This window comes from Lytechinus variegatus, chromosome 10 (assembly GCF_018143015.1).
Source record: "Lytechinus variegatus isolate NC3 chromosome 10, Lvar_3.0, whole genome shotgun sequence".
In the NCBI taxonomy this organism is placed as follows: Eukaryota; Metazoa; Echinodermata; class Echinoidea; order Temnopleuroida; family Toxopneustidae; genus Lytechinus; species Lytechinus variegatus.
Genome location: NC_054749.1, coordinates 7,995,840 through 8,016,222, shown reverse-complemented (window position 1 = coordinate 8,016,222; position 20,383 = coordinate 7,995,840). Strand labels below are relative to the sequence as shown.

General features: G+C 35.9%; 1 protein-coding gene across 1 annotated transcript; it reads left to right on the top strand.

Moving 5' to 3' along the window:
• The first annotated feature begins 3,814 nt into the window (after positions 1-3,814).
• Positions 3,815-13,794, top strand: LOC121423227 (putative methyltransferase DDB_G0268948). Its single transcript, XM_041618546.1, has 6 exons — positions 3,815-3,925; positions 4,355-4,515; positions 5,223-5,439; positions 5,654-5,751; positions 11,776-11,907; positions 13,381-13,794. The coding sequence occupies exons 1-6, from the start codon at positions 3,815-3,817 to the stop codon at positions 13,475-13,477; spliced, it is 816 nt and encodes a 271-aa protein (XP_041474480.1). The 3' UTR covers positions 13,478-13,794.
• Positions 13,795-20,383: the final 6,589 nt, after the last annotated feature.

Genomic DNA, 20,383 nt, shown 5'->3' with positions numbered 1-20,383 from the left:
TTTTATCTTTTTTCATCTATATTGTTCAGTTATATCATCTTTTATTGTTATTTCACCAGATCAAGCTGGTTTGTGGTCAGCCCTTCCCCAATCTGACTAAACCTCCTTTTTAAGAAATTAACTTGTTATTATCTTGTCTTGTATATATACTGTTTTGTCTTGTGTATGTTTTGTCATTCCCTCTCTCTTTCTGCTTTTTTTCTGTCTATTTGCGCAACATATCCTTCACAACGAAGACCTCTTTGTGTAAATAGCTTTGCATTAGTGTTTAGTAATTATGTTTATATACATCAATATGATTTTGACTCTTTTGTTCCTTATTTTTTTCTTTCCTGTATATAAACGTATATATGAATAAGTCGATTATATTTTCTTCATTTCCAAGGGACTTTTCAAGCTTTGCTGGCCCCCCTCATTTCCATTCATGCTCAATATTATACGGGTTTTTTACAAGTTTATTTTTTTTACGAAGTAAGAAAGCTCGTCTGTAAATTGTACTTGATTTGTATTACTTTATACTACTTTGTATTATGTTTTGAATGGAAATGGAATAAAGCCTTTGATTTGAATTAATATGTGCGTCGACAGTCCACAGGTAATCCATATACCTGCTCGCCGGCGAGGGGCCTTGCGTGCACCAAAACTTAGGCCTAGGCCTAACTTTAAGATAAAAATGCACAAAAATATGGAATGTTTTCCCTTGTTTCCTTCCTCAATTACACACACACGCGCGCGTGCTCTTACACCCTCACCCACATCACACCCTCACCGTAGGCCTATACATATACCCTCACAAACTTACCCATACATAAACAACTACAGGACAGTACTCAGCACGGCCTTGCATGAAAAGTCCCCCGGTTTTCCCGAAAGGGTGCGTTAATTTGACTACCCTCCCTATTGCATGCCTATAGCTCAACCAACCCTTCAGTAACACCAGTTTGAAAAAAAAAATAACTGGTATACTTCTTTGCATCAAATTGAATACAGTTGACGGAATTGGTCTCCAATCCTGGTCCAGCTAAAATCAACTGGCCCTGTAAAAATATGTTTTCTTTCATGAGGACATGTATGACAATGTAAAACAATAAGTGCATTTTATTTTTCAAATTTATACCATGAGCTATATAGCGGGAAGTGGGCTTAATTTGGAAAAAAAAACACATTCTCGATGATGATGATAATGATGATTATGGTAGTAGTATAGTAGTAGTAGTAGTAGTAGTAGTAGTAGTAGTAACTTGAGGTAAAGGTAAAGTAGTAGTAGTAGTTTTATTATCATCATCATCACCATCATCATTATTATTATTATCATCATTATTATTTTCTTATTATTTTCATCATCATCACTATCATTATTATTATTATTGTTATTATTATTATTATTATAAAATAACATCTTGTCTTATCTTCTTCTTTCAATATTTTTTGTGGATAGTCATCTAGTCTATGACCGCAGACCACTATACAAAAAATAGTATGTTTGGCCTTGCCTGAATTTGATCATCCGATCGTGTTTGGTTCAAGTAACTTTTCGAAGTTGCCAATAATCATATATCTACTATCCAAATCATATGAAAAATCAGCATTCATAGAGTTGATTGATATTTCCATATCAATGCATATATCAGGAATAAATTAGCCACACTGCAAGCCCTAGGCCCTGCATATGAGACAACTATACATTTCGGGGAATTCCCTAAAATAATGCAAGCTGCGCCAGCGAGAGATCGGAAGCGATCTAGCCACTAGGCCCTACTCTATTGTTGACAAACCAGCCGAGGAATCAATCTAGTACAGCATCTCTGACCCAACTACGATTTTCTGGTAAGAAGCGGTAATATTATAATTGGAAATATTGTAATTTTACATTGATTCTTCTGTTTTCAATTGCTCGCACATCATGACGACTCGCTCGTGTCACTCGTCGTAGTACCGGTACCGTGTACGCTAACTTGTTAAGTTCAATCCCGGCCGGTCCCGGTGGATGAAGCGCTGCAGCGGAAGGGCGCGGCAGCTGCACTTGCAGGGAAAGATTTCTCTCGTTTAGCATGAAATTATGATGCAAAAAAAAAAAAAAAAAACATAGAATTCTATATGCAGCAGACAGGCTCAATTTGTGTAAGAGGAAAACTTTGAGAAGTTCTCTTTTTTTTTTTGGGGGGGGGGGTTCTTTTTCACAATAATATTAAAAATGCTATGCCTTGGACCAAGATAAAAATGGGCGTCCTTTCTGCGGCACATACATGACATAGTACCCACCACGTATTATGAGTGCCCCCCGCCGGGGGTTCCCCCAAGCAAGTCTGTGCAGTCCCCCTAGTCTGCGCATACGTGTATCTGTGCGATTCTACTAAAGAATGTGACGTCCTCAAAAATTCTGCCATTCTCATCAAAATCCCTGAATCACATGTAAAGACTATAAAATGATGGGTGCACAGACATGGAGCACCTTTTTTGGTTCATTCTGAATATGACTTCCTGAGGTTTTTCCAAGAAAATCATATATTTCTTTAAAATAATTGTAAGATTTTGTTACACAGTTACAGGAATATAAGGAACATTATCAACCGAAAGATTTTGTGAAGTAAACAGTGAAGTAAACAGAAATTCAGGTGCACAGTTATGTGGGGCCCACCTTCGTACAATTTACTCATGATCTAGAAAAACACCATCCCCCCATTGAATAAAAAACGTGAGCGGATCACCCATGCCACCCCCTTCCCCACTTTTAATACCATTGTGCATCCCCTGTGATGTTATGGTGTAAATTCTATTTGAAAAGAGAGGGGTGCAGATGAGAATTTGCTTAGATTAATCTATATTTATTGTGTATGTTCAATGCAGTGTTCGAGCTAGACCCATTTTAGTGGTACTCGCTATTTCATGGCAATTCAAAGTTTTTTCAGGACGAGTTGTGGTCTTAAAGCCAAAAGTGAAGGAACATCAATGTAATAACGATCTGACACTAGCAAATCTTCAAAAATAAACTAATATTTATCAAAAGAATGTTTAATGTAAATTATGCAAATAAAACAAGATTCAAGATTTAAATTAACGCAAGTGCAATTCCTCTTTGCAAGAAGTTAGTTTTGAAACACTGGTGGACCGTGGATAGAAGTAGTGTCTTTCGTGATGAGTGGTGGTCAAAAAGCTTTTATGCCGTTTGGGCCCGACCTCTGCCTTCCACTACTGTATGTACAATTGTAGCTCTAACACTGGTACAATGATGTTGAAATATTGAGGGGAAATGTATCGCTTGCCTGGATCCACCAGTGTGGGTCATCTTTCAATTAAGAATTCACAATTCCTTGATATGAGAGCCTAGATGGTTTCATATAATTTCAGTGATCTTTTGGGGCGATTCCATGCTAGAAAAATCACCATTTTCAAAACATTTTTCAACCTGCTGTCCAAACAAACGAAGAACTTCAATTTCTTTTGTGGTAATATTAAAGTACCACTTGGTAGACATGCAAAAAACTGATAAACAACAAAAATGTGTCGTCCATAGATGAATTAGAGGTTAAAATGTTGCATATCCTACAGGACATTTCTGAGCATGACATGCAACATTTTCACCTATAATTTGCCCTTAATCATTTTTTTTTGGGGGGGTTCGTAATTAGTTTTTCACATGACTACCCACTATAGCTTTATTATCGACAAAAAAAAAGAAAATTTTATTGCTCAAGCATTTGGCTAGGAAACTAGAAATTGTCAAAATATCCCGTACAACACGTATGGAATCGCTCTTTGTATTTTACTCTTCATCTTCTTCCCTTTCCTTTTTTTTGGTCACAGTGCAGACACCATGTCATACAGGTTGTTTGAAGGCATTACTCACGTTGATCATTACGTCAAATTCAGACCCACATATCCTGCCGAGCTGTTTCACAAGATAACATCCTTCTTGAGTGAAAAGGTTAGAATGATGAATATGGGGGAAAGGATTGTGAAATAGTGCTAGGCGATATTTCAGTATCAAAATTATGCAATATTGAATATTCAATAATGGCTTTATGATTATGTTGATATATTGCAGTAACACAAAAAATATGCCAAAATGTTGTTGATTATGAAAAGTTCAGTATTTGTTGACCACAATTGCTGCTCTACATTTTTTTTCGAACCAACTAAGAAGTTTGTTGGTACCAAAAGGTCTGACATAATCCCTTATTAATATACCTTGGCTTATTATTCTTTATTTTGCAGATCTCTCATTGTTTATGTTTGGAATGTATTATTATATGTTGACAGGACATCAGTGAAAAACAGATTTGCAGATACGATTCATTGTTTTTATCCTGTATTTACATTGAATAAATAAATCTTGACTTTTAATTGCCTCTAGGTGCCCCCTCCCCATCAGCTGCTTGTAGACGTTGGTTGTGGATCTGGCCAAGGGACCTACGGCTTGAGCTCACAATTTGAACATGTCATCGGGTTTGATGTGAGCCCAGCACAGGTGGAGGCAGCAGCGAAGGCAAATACCGCCCCCAATGTTGAATTCAAGTGAGTCCTTTGTTTGAATTTTCAGTTGAGAGCCTTGTGAACATTATAAAGACCAATTGAGTAATATGTTTTAGAATAGAATATTTGGGTACTTTAATTCGCCCGTATTCTGAAGTCAGTTTTAACTTAGACCATGGTCTAACTCTGTGCTAAAATTATGGGAAGCCAAAAGTCTCAAAATTTTTATAAGTTGTATGTTTCTTATTTTTACTGTGCTCTTTCCTGATTCATCGATGGTGAAGATAATCATCTATTTATACTTCCTAGACAATTATGAATGATTTGAGAGCCAAATGAGCTGAAATAATATATCTGCCGTTAGTGATTTTTGTAACAATTGGCTATCCATACTTAAACCACAACTTTAAACCTGAGTTTAAGTTAAACCCGACTTCAGAATACGGGCCAGTGAGTTTTTGTTACGAGTGGTTGGCATTGTCTTTTTTCAACCAATTAAAAAGTTGTAACTTTTTATCAGATTCAGTGATGACCTGCTATCTTTTAAATTGATTCTCTGTAAAAAAAAAATCTATGCTTGTAATCAGCCAGACAGATGGACATAATCTAGCTTCAATATACAACGCATGATATATCCTATAATTTGTCACTTGAAATTTTGATCCATCTTGGTTGAAAATAAGATAATTGAACAAATGTACTTCCTTTTCTCTTGATTCACTCTCCCTTTTCTCTCTCTCCTTCTTTAGAGTTTCCCCAGCAGAAATTCTTCCTCTCGAAGATCAATCAGTGGATCTCATTACATGCTCTCAGGCTGTTCATTGGTTTGACTTCCATGCCTTCTGTGAGGAATGTAGGCGGGTCTTAAAGCCAGGTGGATGCCTAGCTATCACCAATTATGGAAACCCTAGGTTGGATCACAAGAATGAAGATGTGAGGAATAAACTGGACGATTATTTTGATGAGGTGGGTCAGATTTTTTATGTCTTTGGGTGTTAATATGCCAGTAGTACAGTAGAACATTAAATGGAGGCCCTGTGTAGAGGAGAGTCACCACCTTTGCACGTTAAGATCTTGCTGCATTATTTGTATAAGAGTAGGCAGTTAATACTAATGATAATCTGCCATTATTACAATATTATTACAATAATTTAAAATTACTATCTTATTTTTATTTCAGCTTTACAATAAAGAGCTTGGTTCTTACTGGAATCCAAGGAGAAAACTTGTTGAGAATAACCTGCCAGGTTTTGAGATACCTTTTCCAGACTTTGTGAGGTAAATTGTGGGCTGAAAGAGTGAGACTATTTGTTTATGACATATTGTTATTAACCCTAAATAGACTGGGCTATTTCAACGCCTAAGAAGACGGGGGGGGGGGGGGCTGATTCAGCCCCCCTTATGATCTCGGCCGTCAATCGCAAAAATTGGCACACGCGTTACCCATGGCATTATCTACAAAACTATAGCATCAAATTCTGCAAAAAATCTCATGTTTCATTAATTATGCTTATTTATGCGTAAAATCATAAGTTTGCTCTAATTAATAAAATAATGCCCCTGAAATGCTAATTTTTGTTTCACATACTCAAGATAGGCACCTGATCAAATTTATTTTTAAAAAATTTCAACATCACATTTATTTTCTTATGTTTTCTATTGTTTTCTAACTTTCTTTGTGTATTTCGTTGTTTTTCGACTTTTTTTTTTTAATGGAAATTGTCGGGGACTTCATTTTGACCATAAAAAATATAAAATTAATTGATTTTAAGCAGTAAAAGGAAAAATAATGATACATTTATGAATTTTGGCTAAAAACACTATTTGCATTGGATTTTTACACAATTTCACGTTTTTGAGTAATTTTGGGTCTGCATGCACTTACGAAATGTTGCGTAAAGGGGTCACAATTTTGGTCTCAAAAGTTGCGCGAGACTTGAAAGTAAAAAGTCAGCGAGCGACGCGGTCAAAAAAATTTGCGCGGCAGATTTATCGCGAAAAATGTCGAGGGGGGGGCTGATTCAGCCTTTTTGTCTCACCTGCGAAGCAGAGTGAGACTATAGGCGCCGCTTTTCCGACGGCGGCGGCGTCAACATCAAATCTTAACCTGAGGTTAACCGTTAAGTTTTTGAAATGACATCATAACTTAGAAAGTATATGGTTCTAGTTCATGAAACTTGGCCATAAGGTTAGTCAAGTATTACTGAATATCCTATTAAAGTTTCATGTCACATGACCAAGGTCAAAGGTCATTTAGGGTCAATGAACTTAGACCATGTTGGAGGAATCAACATCGAAATCTTAACCTGAGGTTAAGTTTTTGAAATGTCATCATAACTTAGAAAATATATGGACCTAGTTCATGAAACTTGGACATAAGGTTAATCAAGTATCACTGAACATCCTGCATGAGTTTCACGTCATATGACCAAGGTCAAAGGTCATTTAGGGTCAATGAACTTTGGCCGAATTGGGGATATCTGTTGAATTCCCATCATAATTTTGAAAGTTTATGGATCTGATTCATGAAACTTGGACATAATAGTAATCAAGCATCACTGAATATTTTGTGCAAGTTTCAGGTCTCATTATAAAGGTCAAAGGTCATTTAGGGTCAATGAACTTTGGCTGAATCAGGGGTATCTGTTGAATTACCATCATAACTTTGAAAGTTTATTAGTCTAGTACATTAAACTTGGACATATGAGTAATCAAATATCACTGAACATCCTGTGCGCGTTTCAGGTCACATGACCAAGGTCAAAGGTCAATGAACTTTGGCCGAATTGGGTGTATCTGTTGAATTACCATCAAAACTGAAAGTTTATGGATCTGATTCATGAAACTTGTACATAAGAGTAATCAAGTATCACTGAACATCCTGTGCGAGTTTCAGGTCACATGATCAAGGTCAAAGGTCATGTAAGGTCAATGAACTTTGGCCATGTTGGGTTTTTTTGTTGAATAACCATCATATCTCTGTAAGTTTATTGGTCTAGTTCATAAAAAGTGGACATAAGAGTAACCATGTATCACTGAACATCTTGTGCGAGTTAGAGTAGTATTCAAAGTCAGCACTGCTGCTATATTGAACCGCGTGATGCAGGTGAGACGGCCAGAGGCATTCCACTTGTTAGGGTTAAGGATGAAATGAGAAGATTTTAAACAACAAAAGAGTGATGATTTCTTTTTACATTTTGAAGTTTGCATCCATGAAAAAATGAACATCCAAATACAAAAAAATATATGAAGTGGATTATGTCGTCAGCCCTCCTTATTTTAGGTCTTTCATTTAATGATATCTTATTATTTTGTTGTTGTTTTTTTGCTCCAAGAATAAACTATAGATTCTTTAATTCTCATTTGATGTGTAGAATCATTTAAAAATATGGCTGTGATACAATCGGTTACACTTCGTAATTCCGAAGCTTCGTAATTCCGAAGGTTCTTTATTCCGAAGGTTCGTATTTCCGAAACACGTAAATTGCCTATACCTCGATGTTCATTAATCCGAAAACGAAAAAGGGTTCGTTAATCCGAACATTTGTGGCGTTATTCCGACGGTTCGTTATTCCGAAGGTTCGATAATCCGAAAACGAAATAAGGTTCGTTGTTCCGAAGGTTCGATAATCCGAAAACGAAATAAGGTTCGTTGTTCCGAAGGTTCGTTAATCCAAAAACGAAATAAGGTTCGTTGTTCCGAAGGTTCGTTAATCCGAAAACGAAATAAGGTTCGTTGTTCCGAAGGTTCATTAATCCGAAAACAAAATAAGGTTCGTTTTTCCGAAGGTTCGTTAATCCGAAAACGAAATAAGGTTCGTTAATCCGAAAACAAAATAAGGTTCGTTAATCCGAAAACGAAATAAGGTTCGTTAATCCGAAAACGAAATAAGGTTCGTTAATTCGAAAACGAAATAAGGTTCGTTAATCCGAAAACAAAATAAGGTTCGTTAATCCGAAAAATGAATACCGGGAAAGCAGAGGCGAGGGGGCGGGGGACACTGTTGCCGTTCAATTGTTATGAGGATGGGAAGGCAAGGGCGGCCGAACGAATTTTCGTTTGGGGGTAAAGCCAAAAAATGAAACTCATACGTCAAAATGGACACTTTGGTGATATTTTCCCCTTAAGATTATCATCTGCTTGAAGTCATTGTGTTTGATAGTGATTAAGTAGAAAAAAACCTTTTTTGAAGTGATTTCTTATTATAGCAAATCGTATATTTAGACATTATTTTTCGGGAGAGAGTGTAATGAGCGAGCGGCTTGGTAAAATAAATTCAAAGGTGAAGTTGTAAAACGTTTTGGGGGGTCAATTATTCTTAAAATGGCATAATTGCGAGGTGTTGCGAGCGTGAATCACAAGCTAAAACTTTAGGGTATTTCAATAAGAAATGAAAATAAGTTTTTAAAAATCCGAGCAGATTTCTGCTGTCATTAAAAAGATGTGCATCTAACTAAAAAATTAACACGAGCGCAAAACGCAGCTTAAACATACTGACCAGAAAAGGAACCTGTTAAAGAAAGCATTTAGTGACCTCTTTAGGATGCATATTTCACCAATCGAATGAGAGTGCGAAGCGCAAGCTGAAAATTTGCAATATTCCAGCCTGAAAACTTAACTTGTATACTTTAAAAAGTATTTTATTTCGAAAAAACACGAAAAACCGCATATTTATTTTTGAAAAAGGAACTTTCCCATTTTGGAAAATATTCATTTCCCTGTTTTGTTATTTCATTTTGGGGGTGCAAGTGCCCCCTGCCTCCCTCCCGGCGGATCCAACTTTCGTCAAATAGGGGGGGGGGCAATATTTTTTTCAGCCACATTTTCCTCGATCAGCAGCTTAAAGTTGATTTTTGTTTGTTTCTTTGAAAGGGTAGTCCTAACAGTCAATAATTAGCTTTATACTTATAAAAAAAGTAAATATGTAATAACATGATAAACCCTTTTTAAATAATGCGAGCGCGAGCTATATATTTTTTTTTAATATGATGGGCAATATGTTTGTGATCTTCAAAACGAAATGCCTATGTAACTAACTTTAGATAATAACTGCGAGCAAGGTCGCAAACAGAAATTTTAAATATATAAGCTCTGACCTGATCTAAAGGGGACATTTAAAGAATTTTTTGCAGTTAGCCATGAAGACGATGCGTGTTTCAACCAGTGGCGGCGGAATATATTTTCCTGGGGGGGGGGCAAAGCCAAAAAAGGGACCAATAGGGGCAATTTGGTGCAAACGTATATTTTCACCATGAGATTATCATCTGTGTAAAGAGGTTGTGTGTTTTGTAGTAATTGAATTGAGCAAAAAAATTAAGTGATCACTGATTGATAAATTATATATTTACGTTTCATTTCTGCGAGCGTAGCGAGCAAGCGGTTTGGGGGGGGGAGAAATCAAATCTGAAGATGTAAAATTCGCCTTTTTTGGTCAATTACTGTTAAAAGGGCATCCTTGTGAGATGTTGCGAGCGAATCACGTGCTCAAACTTTTGGAAATTTCATGTAGGCCTAGAATGTTAATAATGATATAGATAGGGAAGCCACTTCAGTTCTGAAAACTGTTCTCCCAGCTATTATTTTTTAACAAGAATGCTTAGAATGTCCAGTTTTCAGGTTGGAAAATCGGAAAATTTTGGCTCACGTTTCTCGCTCGCATCAAGTATTGTTTATTGAGGAACTCATTCTATTCCTGGTTACAAAAAATGTCCAGTTTTCAGGTGGAATATCACAAATTTTAAGCTTGCGGTTCGCGCTCTCATTATTTAGTTTGTGAGATATATATTCTATTCATGAGTCACTAAATGCAGTCCTTAAAAGATTACTTAGGTCACTATATAAACAAATTACAGCTCGCCCTCGAGTTAATTCTTTAGAAAGATACACATCTTTCTCACGATTAAAAAAAACTGCTCAGAATGTTTAAGTTCACGTCTTGTTACATGAAATGTCTACTAGTTTGAGCTTGCGATTCGCGCTTTCAACATCTCACAAGGATCATTATTATAGTATTATTTTTTATTACCAGCAGAAGCTGTTATTAAAAATGACATCCCCTCCAATACAAATCCTATTATCTAGAGGTTACTCGCACGCGACCAACACACTTGATCCCCTGCATCTTTAAACCATTTGCTTAGGCAGCAATTGCTCAGATAAAATCGAAATTAGCCTATGCTTGATCAGGGCGCATATTCTTAATGAAATACATGCTTTTGGCCACAACACATGCATGTATCATCGATCGTCATTGCATAATATCGTGTAATCTTGTAATGACAACACCGTTTTTGTTACCAAAATGAATAATTTTTCATTTTCGGAAATACGAACCTTATTTAATTTTCGGATTAACGAACCTTATTTCGTTTTCGGATTAACGAACCTTCGGAATTACGAACCTTATTTCGTTTTCGGATTAACGAACCTTATTTCGTTTTCGGATTAACGAACCTTCGGAATTACGAACCTTATTTCGTTTTCGGATTAACGAACCTTATTTCGTTTTCGGATTAACGAACCTTATTTCGTTTTCGGATTGACGAACCTTCGGAATTACGAACCTCATTTTGTTTTCGGATTAAAGAACCTTCGGAATTACGAACCTTATTTCGTTTTCGGATTGACGAACCTTCGGAATTACGAACCTTATTTCGTTTTCGGATTGACGAACCTTATTTCGTTTTCGGATTGACGAATCTTCGGAATTACGAACCTTCGGAATTACGAACCTTCGGAAATACGAACCTTCGGAATAACCGAACCTTCGGAATTACGAAGCTTCGGAATTACGAATGTATGCGATACAATCGATGGAATACCCTAATACTCTTAGGGTATTTAGCTCTTTGTCAATACCAGGTAGGCATTATGCCCCCTCCCCCCTTGAGATCTCGGCAGGGGATTGCATGAATGCATCTAACATTGGCATGATGATAGAGAATTATGTAATCTATGCATCTAGGGCTAAACTCATATATTCTGTTTTATATTAATCAGTTATGCTAATTTATGCATGAAATCATACTTTTGCTCTAATTGACCATCTAAAGCTGAAATGCTATTTCAAAAAAAGTATTCTCTATACCAAGTGTACCTGAAAATATTCTGGTATCAAAATCAAATTCTTATTTTTTTATTGTTTTGGTCATAAATAGAATTAAGTGACTTTTTTCAATAAAAAAATAATCACTTATTAAAAATAATGAAATTTTTTACCTAGCATAATTATCTCTGTAAAAAGTTTGGAGGTGTTAACATTGTTGTACCCTTTTTTCATTATTCTCTTCATTTTGAAACAGAGATGATTCATTGGAGCTGAGATTACAGTGGTCAGTATCTCACCTTATTGGTTATATCCAGAGCTGGTCGGCCTACACAAAATACCTTGAAAATAATCCATCAGGAAAAATTCTAGAAGAGTATCATAAAAAGTAGGTATTTCTCTTTTTTTCTCTACATATTTATTTATTTATTTATACATTTATTCATTCATTCATGTATTCATTTATTTATGTATTTATTTATTCATTCATTTATTTGTTTATTACTGATGAGTAGACAGGACTCTTCATCACCTTTGATGGTGGTCTTCCATGAGGCCCTGTAAACGATGAAACCAGGGGAGCGTTTCATGAAAGGACTTGTCGGATGTTTTATCCGACAAGTCCCATTCTATCCGACAGTTACCATAGGAACAGTGCCTCTCAGCCAATCAAAATCATGGAAAGATGTCAGATCTGACAACTTGTCGGATGAAAATATTGATGAAACGCTCCCCAGTGGTGACATAAAATAAAGACAACGTAATGAAGATCAAGAATATAAACTCATTACCTCAACAAAAAATAAGAACGTGTCTTTCTGTTTTGATGAGCAAAAGAATCAATAGACACAGGTGAAGCAATATTTTTTCAAACATGATTTGCCAGAAGATAATGTTTAAAATATGTTTGGAATATAAGTAAAATACCATGAACATGGCCATTTGTTTGAAAACTCTTATTTCAAAATAGGGAAAGTCTCAGATTTTGTTTAAAGAACATTATTAGAGGAGTAGAAGAATTTCATTTTTTCATTGTTCTAAGACTTGATTTTTTTTGCATTAAAAATGTGACTGAAAGCATTTGTCTCTGAAAGGGCCCTTTTCCAGGATGGCACCCCTTTTATTTCATAAAATGCTTAATTTAGTTGTAGGTTCCATGTTGAATAATACAGTCATAGAAGTTTGGATTGGGAAGAGTCTAAGAGTCAATTAAAAACATCAAGAAGAATGAGTGAAATATATGTCTAGTAAATACATACATAATATGGATCCCTGTTTACATATGTCCATCTGTTATAGCATGAATCTGTTACTCTGGTGTACAACTAGGTACAATGTAGTTTTTTCAGACAAATAGCCTTTTAACATATATTTATTACATTTGTAATGAGTAATGTGATGGTATTGTATTTTCTTTTAGAAATGAATATGAATTTTAACTTGTGTCAGGTATTTTAAATGAAAAAGTTAATAGAGACAGGTAATGGTATATTTCTATGTAATATGAAATTGGAGCATGCATTTATTTAATTGAGTTACACTTTGTTTTTTCCATCTTTCCTTATCCTCATAATACTTTCATCTATTTCTCCCGCTATTTGTTTTCCTTCTTATATTTTCTCTTCCTCTATCTCCCTCCCTCTTTCCCACCCAACCCTTCCCCCATCTTCATCCCCCTCTCCTCCTTTTCCTTCCTACATTTCCTCCTCCTCCGCCTCTCCTTTTCTCTTTCACCTCCACCTCCTTTTCCTTCTTATATTTTCTCTTCCTCCTCCTCCATCTCCCATTACTCCTTCCCGATACAACCCTTCCCCCTCATCTTCATCTTGCTGCCATATTTATACATCCTTAAATCATCTAGGGTCATGTCAGCTGTGGCTAGTCCTGGTTCATCTTCAGACGATACAATGGTTGAAGTAGTCGCTCGTCTGACCTTGCTCCTAGGTCGTGTTTCATAAACCTCTCAGCCTGTTGACTACTGGATTCTACGATTCCTACGGGCTTTGTACAGGAATCACCCAGTATCAGTAGGCAATGAGTTAACCTGTTGACTACCGGATTCTATGATTCCTATAGGCTTTGTACAGGAATCACCCAGTATCAGTAGGCAATGAGTTAACCTGTTGACTACCAGATTCTATGATTCCTATAGGCTTTGTACAGGAATCACCCAGTATCAGTAGGCAATGAGTTAATCAGTTGACTACCGGATTCTATGATTCCTATAGGCTTTGTACAGGGATCACCCAGTATCAGTAGGCAATGAGTTAATCTGTTGACTACCGTATTCTATGATTCCTATAGGCTTTCTACAGGGATCAACCAGTATCAGTAGGCAATGAGTTAATCTGTTGACTACCGGATTCTATGATTCCTATAGGCTTTGTACAGGAATCACCCAGTATCAGTAGGCAATGGGTTAACCTGTTGACTACCAGATTCTATGATTCCTATAGGCTTTGTACAGGAATCACCCAGTATCAGTAGGCAATGAGTTAATCTGTTGACTACCAGATTCTATGATTCCTATAGGCTTTGTACAGGAATCACCCAGTATCAGTAGGCAATGGGTTAACCTATTGACTACCGGATTCTATGATTCCTATAGGCTTTGTACAGGAATCACCCAGTATCGGTAGGCAATGGGTTGACCTATTGGTTATGAACCTGGGTGTATCTGTTCTGTAAAATATATCACTGGTCCACAGTTTCATCAAGATTGCAATATGTTTTTTTCTGAAATTCAAAGTGCCACTGAAATATTTGGAATACATTCATCATCATATGAAACGTCTAGCCGATAGACAGTACGTATTCAGGTCATACCTTTAGGTCTGCCCACGAGGCCAATGTTTACATTTGTCTACATCAAAATTATTTTCTGCTTAGCCTCATCTTATTAATCTTCATTTTGGTTTGAGATCATTCCCAAAAGGTGGGTAGTTGGCTTTATTGAAGCACCACACTTCCATCTTCATGTAATGTAGATAGATATTAGTGTGACAGAGTTTGGGAGGCTTTGTAGCCTTCTAGGTGGTTAAAATGAGTGCAGTATTTTCTAGTGTGTATGTATCAGAATGCAATGAATGAAGATAAGGCCTGAGCAAAAATATCTTTAGATGTAGACAAACATTTGTAACACTCAGCCTCGTGAACCCTTCAGACATTTCATTAATTCATTACTTTCTTTAAAATCATATAACAATATTGATATATACAGACATAAAAAGGAGTACAGACATAGGGATAAAGAAAACATAAAACAAGTAGGTAATACAAATGAAAGCATTGGGAGAGGCAGAAAGGCAGAGCCTTATATTAAAAGCCAATCTCCATACAAATCATACTCTTAATTTATCAAACAAATGCAGCATTGAATTTAAGATGGAGCTTTTTGCTTCAGGTACCTTGTTAAAAGTCTGTGCCAGGGGCGGATCCAGGATTTTCCAAAAGGGGGGCACATTTTTTGTTTTAACAGCATTTTTACATTACTAATTTTAATTATGCCTCTGGAAAGGGGGGGGCACGGGTCGGCTGTGCCCCCCCCCCCTCGATCCGCCAGTGGTCTGAACCACATCTTTTAGCAGAGGGAAGTGGGTTTGAATTCTATCCATGAAATGAGAAATTACTTCAGCAAGAAATTTACTCACATTGTGCTGCACTTAACCCAGGTGAGGTGAATGGGTACCTGACAGTGTTAATTCCTTGAAAGCAGCGAGTGCTGAAAGGCAGCTCTCTAGCTAAAGCTTGTGTAATAATAATATGCATCTTAGAATAGATTATTCCTAGCTAGATGGCACTATATAAATGCCTATTATTATCATTATTATTATTATTGTATCGGTTAGTTCTCAATAAGATTCGTATCACATTAAAGCTTATGGATGCATGGTAGTATTTTTGATGCTGTGACATTGTTTAGTGTTAATTCATTAGTGAGCGATTTGATAATAATAATAATGATAATAACAATAGCTGGATTTATATAGCATTTTTGCCTGGGGATACAAAGCGCTGCTATTATTACCCCAGCTTTAGCTCAAGCTACCATCACCGGCGCTCAGTGCATGCAAGGAATTACTCCTGCCGAGTGCAGCACAGTGTGGATAAATTTCTTGCTGAAGGAAAACACCCACGACCCTCTGTTTCAAAGGCTAGAGTCAGAACCACTAGACCACGACGCACCCCTAATGTAATATTATCTGTATGCATTGTAGACAGCAAAAAATCATATCAGCCAGAAGACTTCTACCTCATGTTCAAAGAAAATATAGCCATTAATTTTTTGTACTTAATCATGTGTGATGATAAAGAAATATCTTCTCTCTGCATTCATTTGAAATTTTGTGTTTAAGGAAGAGTTTAACACACAAAATGGTAGCACTTGTTCTCGTAAGCTTTCACAATCTTTAATTGCTACATGTAACTTGAGTTCATTGGTCAATTATAGTAAAGACAAGGAATCAGGGGGCCATTTCATAAAGGACTTGCAACTGTCGTAACTTTGCCATTATGGCAAATACCATGGCAACCTTGATTCTGATTGGCTGTTGAGCCCTGTTACCATGGTAGTTACCATAATGGCAAAGTACAACAGTTGCAAGTCCTTAATGAAAAGGGCCCCTGATCTGCCTCAGCGCAACATTTACATTGAAGCTAATGTATTATGTATTATGTTTGTATGGGCTTGATATTATATTATAGCTCTAAAAATTGAGCAATAGTCATTTCAGGATCTGAAATATACTGAAAATACTGTATCATATTTTGAAAAGAGTATCATGATATGTTTTGATTAAATCAATATAATAAACTGTATGTATGTATGTCTTATATTTTGTCTTGTTGCCTATCACATTACACTGGAAACATGTGACGAGAGACGAGCCTCAATGTATGATTGTCACTTGGTCTAATGTCCCCTTGTCTAATGCCAGTTTTGGTCTACCGTTATTATCATTTGGTCTCATTGCCATGTTACCATTCCTTACTTGGTCCACCACAACAAGAAAATCGATTTTATAAGAGAAAAGTCAATCAGCATAACATTAAATTAAGACAATTTTAATGATTTTTTAAAAATGTTTTGCCCTCTCGCTTTTGAGTTTCTTTAAAAATGTGCATGTGTCTTGCCCGCTTATCTTTCCCCTCCAGGAAAACATTTCTGCATAAGGCCATGTTCAAGTCTTGTAGCAATAATCCCATTCATGGCCCCGTATTCTGAACTCTGGTTTGAATTAAGCCCTGGTTTAAAGTTATGGTTTAACTATGGAGAGCCAATTGGGGCACAAATCCCTAAGAGTACACATCCAATTTACTAACTCATGACACCCAAATTGTCTGGGAATGATAACTTAGGTATTTTGAAGCATTTTTCTTCATTATGAAAGAAAAAAGGAAACAAAATAGAAAACATAAGAAATATACAATATAAACAGAATTTTACAATTTTTGGCTACCCATAATTTAGCACAGAGTTAGAACATGGTCTAAATTAAACCTAACTTCAGAATACAGGCCATTGTCTCACATTCAGAATTGTTTCGTGTTTCCTGAAATAGAGAGAAAAAGTCGCTGAGTGTGATTGCCAATGAAGGTATGGCCCCAGGAATCGGACTTGTGTTAAAGGTCAAGTCCTCCCTAGAAAAATGTTAACTTGTATCAATAGAAGAAAAAAAATCAAACATGCATAACGCTGAAAATTTCATCAAAATTAAATGGATGTAACATAAGACAGTTCAATGTCATTTTAAAGTTTCGCTTATTTTTCACAAAATAGTTACATGTACAATGAGAAAGTTGATGATGTCCCTCACTCTTTTCAATTTTAAGTGAAATATATATCATTGATTCTTCTAAAAAAATCTTTCAATATTTCAAAAGTAAATATGCCCTAGATAGAGAGGGGCCATTTGATGATGGTTAGGGATGCACCGGGGGGAGGGTTGCTGGAATTTTGCATTGATGCATTTTCCCCCTTTCCTTTTCCCCCTTTCAGATGATTTGTCAGTGGACCAATTTTTTTTTTAAACTCTGGTCTAATTTTTTGCTTTTTTTGCTCATATAGCAACACTTTTTTTGGGGGGGGACTTCCAGCCCCCTGGATATAGTAGTGCGTCCCTTATTCGTTTTTTTTTTGAGCAACTGAAACTGTCTAGCGCTTAAGAAAATGCAGTCTCGTGCAACAAAAAAAAATTTATGTGCTTTTTTTTTTGCTGTTGTTATTCATCGTATTTAAGGCTTTCAATATTGAAGAAACCAAAATAACGCTCTAATGAAGTTTTTGGACAGGAAAAATGGGGAAGTTCCTTTACGGTAGGCCCTATAATTATGATTCGGGCAAAGTGGAATATTGAAAGGGCTTAACTAAGTTTAAGTAAAATAATGACTATGCCTGTGAAGTTTTTGGTAACATTACACAAAAAGGGGCATGTGTAATAATTTTTTCTTGACGGGCGATATTTTAAGAGGTGTTACTTTTGGCAGATAGATAAATGGTTCATTGATAAAAATCAAAACATTGCGGCTAATTCCAAACTGCGATGTATTTACAAGGTAATAATGACCCAAAAATTGTTAAAACAATAACGCAGATAATTACAATATGAATAGCTGAAATATTATTGTATTGAAATAACTTGTCATTGTGGAATTTTTGGAATGAAATATTAACTGGAAAGTAAATAGGGTGTTTTGGAAATGACTAGTGGGTATGCCATTATAGTATATTCAATTATATCTTATTAAAATAGATTCCTAAAAACATGTTATCTTTTAAACATAAACATAATGAATGAATGCTATCATGCAAGTGAAACTAATGAAGATTATAGTCAGAAGCTTTTCCTGGTCATCTGGTTATAAAAAACAGATCTGAAGAAAGCAGAATTAAAATTAATCCAAAACTAACAGTTTCCTTCTAAGTATAACATAAAATAAGAATTAACAAAATATTACGAAGTAAAAAAGAGATTGAAACATATCATTTTATAAGTATAGTATATATTTTGATATCAATAAGTGGACCAAACTAGCACAGTCCACAGGGGCGGATCAAGCTTTTGCCGATAGGGGAGGGTTGAAAAAGATTTTCACCCATATTCTCCCCGACCTGCCGCTCGAAGTTTATTTTTGTGCGTTTCTTTGAAGGGGTGGTCCTATAACAGTCGCTTCTATAGCTTTATTCTTATAAAACATATCAAATTATCACTGATTAATAGTTCGAGCGCAAGCTAAAGTTTTGGGAAATTTCATGTCGTTTGCCGTGAAAATTGAACATTCTGAGCAATTTTTCTGACCCTTAACAAGATTTGTAAGTGCTAAATAATTATTGTGATCGAAAAGGGACCTGTTAAGGGCTGTTTGCAGTCACCCCCTACTATTTTGGGTAGAAGGACGCGTCCCCCCTGGGATTTCCTTCCATGCTTACTCGCATGTTTTTTTTCTATTCTGTTTGTCTCAATGTGTATAGGCCTGATGATCTGATGACCAACGATCTAAAGCGACTTCTCGCATCTGTCTTCATTTTATTTACGTCTATTAAATGTGATGAGATATTAAGAAAGTGGCGATGGGGCGTAGCAAGTATCTTCACTCTTCTTATTTCTTATCTTTTAATAGCAAAGCTTTTGACATTTTCACGGGTCTTCTTCAGGGCATTTGAGACACAAATTACTGAAAAATAGGCAAATAATAATGAATATAATGAAACCATGCGGTAAATCAAAGACGAGCAGGCAACAAAAACATAACCAAACGAATACAGCATTGTAACATACCGGTAAATAGAAATGTAAATAAAAGGAATCGGTCATTCGAGCTAAAAATGAAAATGAGGTATAACGGAAAGTGAAAAAATAGTAATAAAGTAATCTTGATTGTGGCAAGAGGATAGGATTTGGGTATAAGAATGTAGTGGTGTCGTGAATGAATATATACAGTGAGGGATTCAGTTTTGGAGGAGGTGCTACAATTGAAAGTATATAGAATGGCAACCATGCGTAAGTAATCACCGACGCATTGCCGGTCATGCATCGGGTAAATTTGCCTTGCGTCCGATATACTTATGCATGCCAAATTTACCGGATGCATGGCAAGCCAATTACTGATGCATATTTGTAAAAAAAAATGATTTTAAGCCCCCCCCCAAAAAAAAAAAAAAATCCACCATTCTATAAAACAAATGATACACAGGTATGTTCGTGCATCGGTAGGACTAGTTAGCATGAGGTAACTATGAAAACTAGTCTAAACCCACTCGGCTGAACCTCGTGGGTTTAACAGTTCCATAGTTACCTTATGCTCACAAAACTGCACTCGCATCTGTGCATCATTTGTACTTTAAGTTAAGTGGGGATTTTTCACATATTGTACGTGTTCATAACATGGAAGATGATACAGTGAATTCTGTTCTTTTTCAATCAAATTTATATAATTTGAGAAAAAATAATTATTATAATTCAGATTTATAGATTGCAAACGTAAAAAAAAATGGCTAAGGTAAAAATTCAACAGGTAAAAAACGCTTGAGGTAAAAAAATGGCTAAGGCCCGAGGCAAAAAAAATATTGCATATGCTTGTTTGTTTGATCATTTATTTCACATTCACATAAAAAACCCAGATCATTGCAATATGATATAATGAATGCAATGTACAAATTGATACAAATAAAAATACATCTAAAGAAATTATTGTCATTACAAAGCCTTTCATTCAAAGAGAAAGGGTTAAACATACAATATTCAGTAGCTGAAAATGAAAAGAGGGAAACTAAAGTAAGGCCAAATGGCCCTGTAAAATAAGTTCCCATATACGCAATACAATGAAGTATCAAATTATAGATAGACAATGAATAACCAGTACTG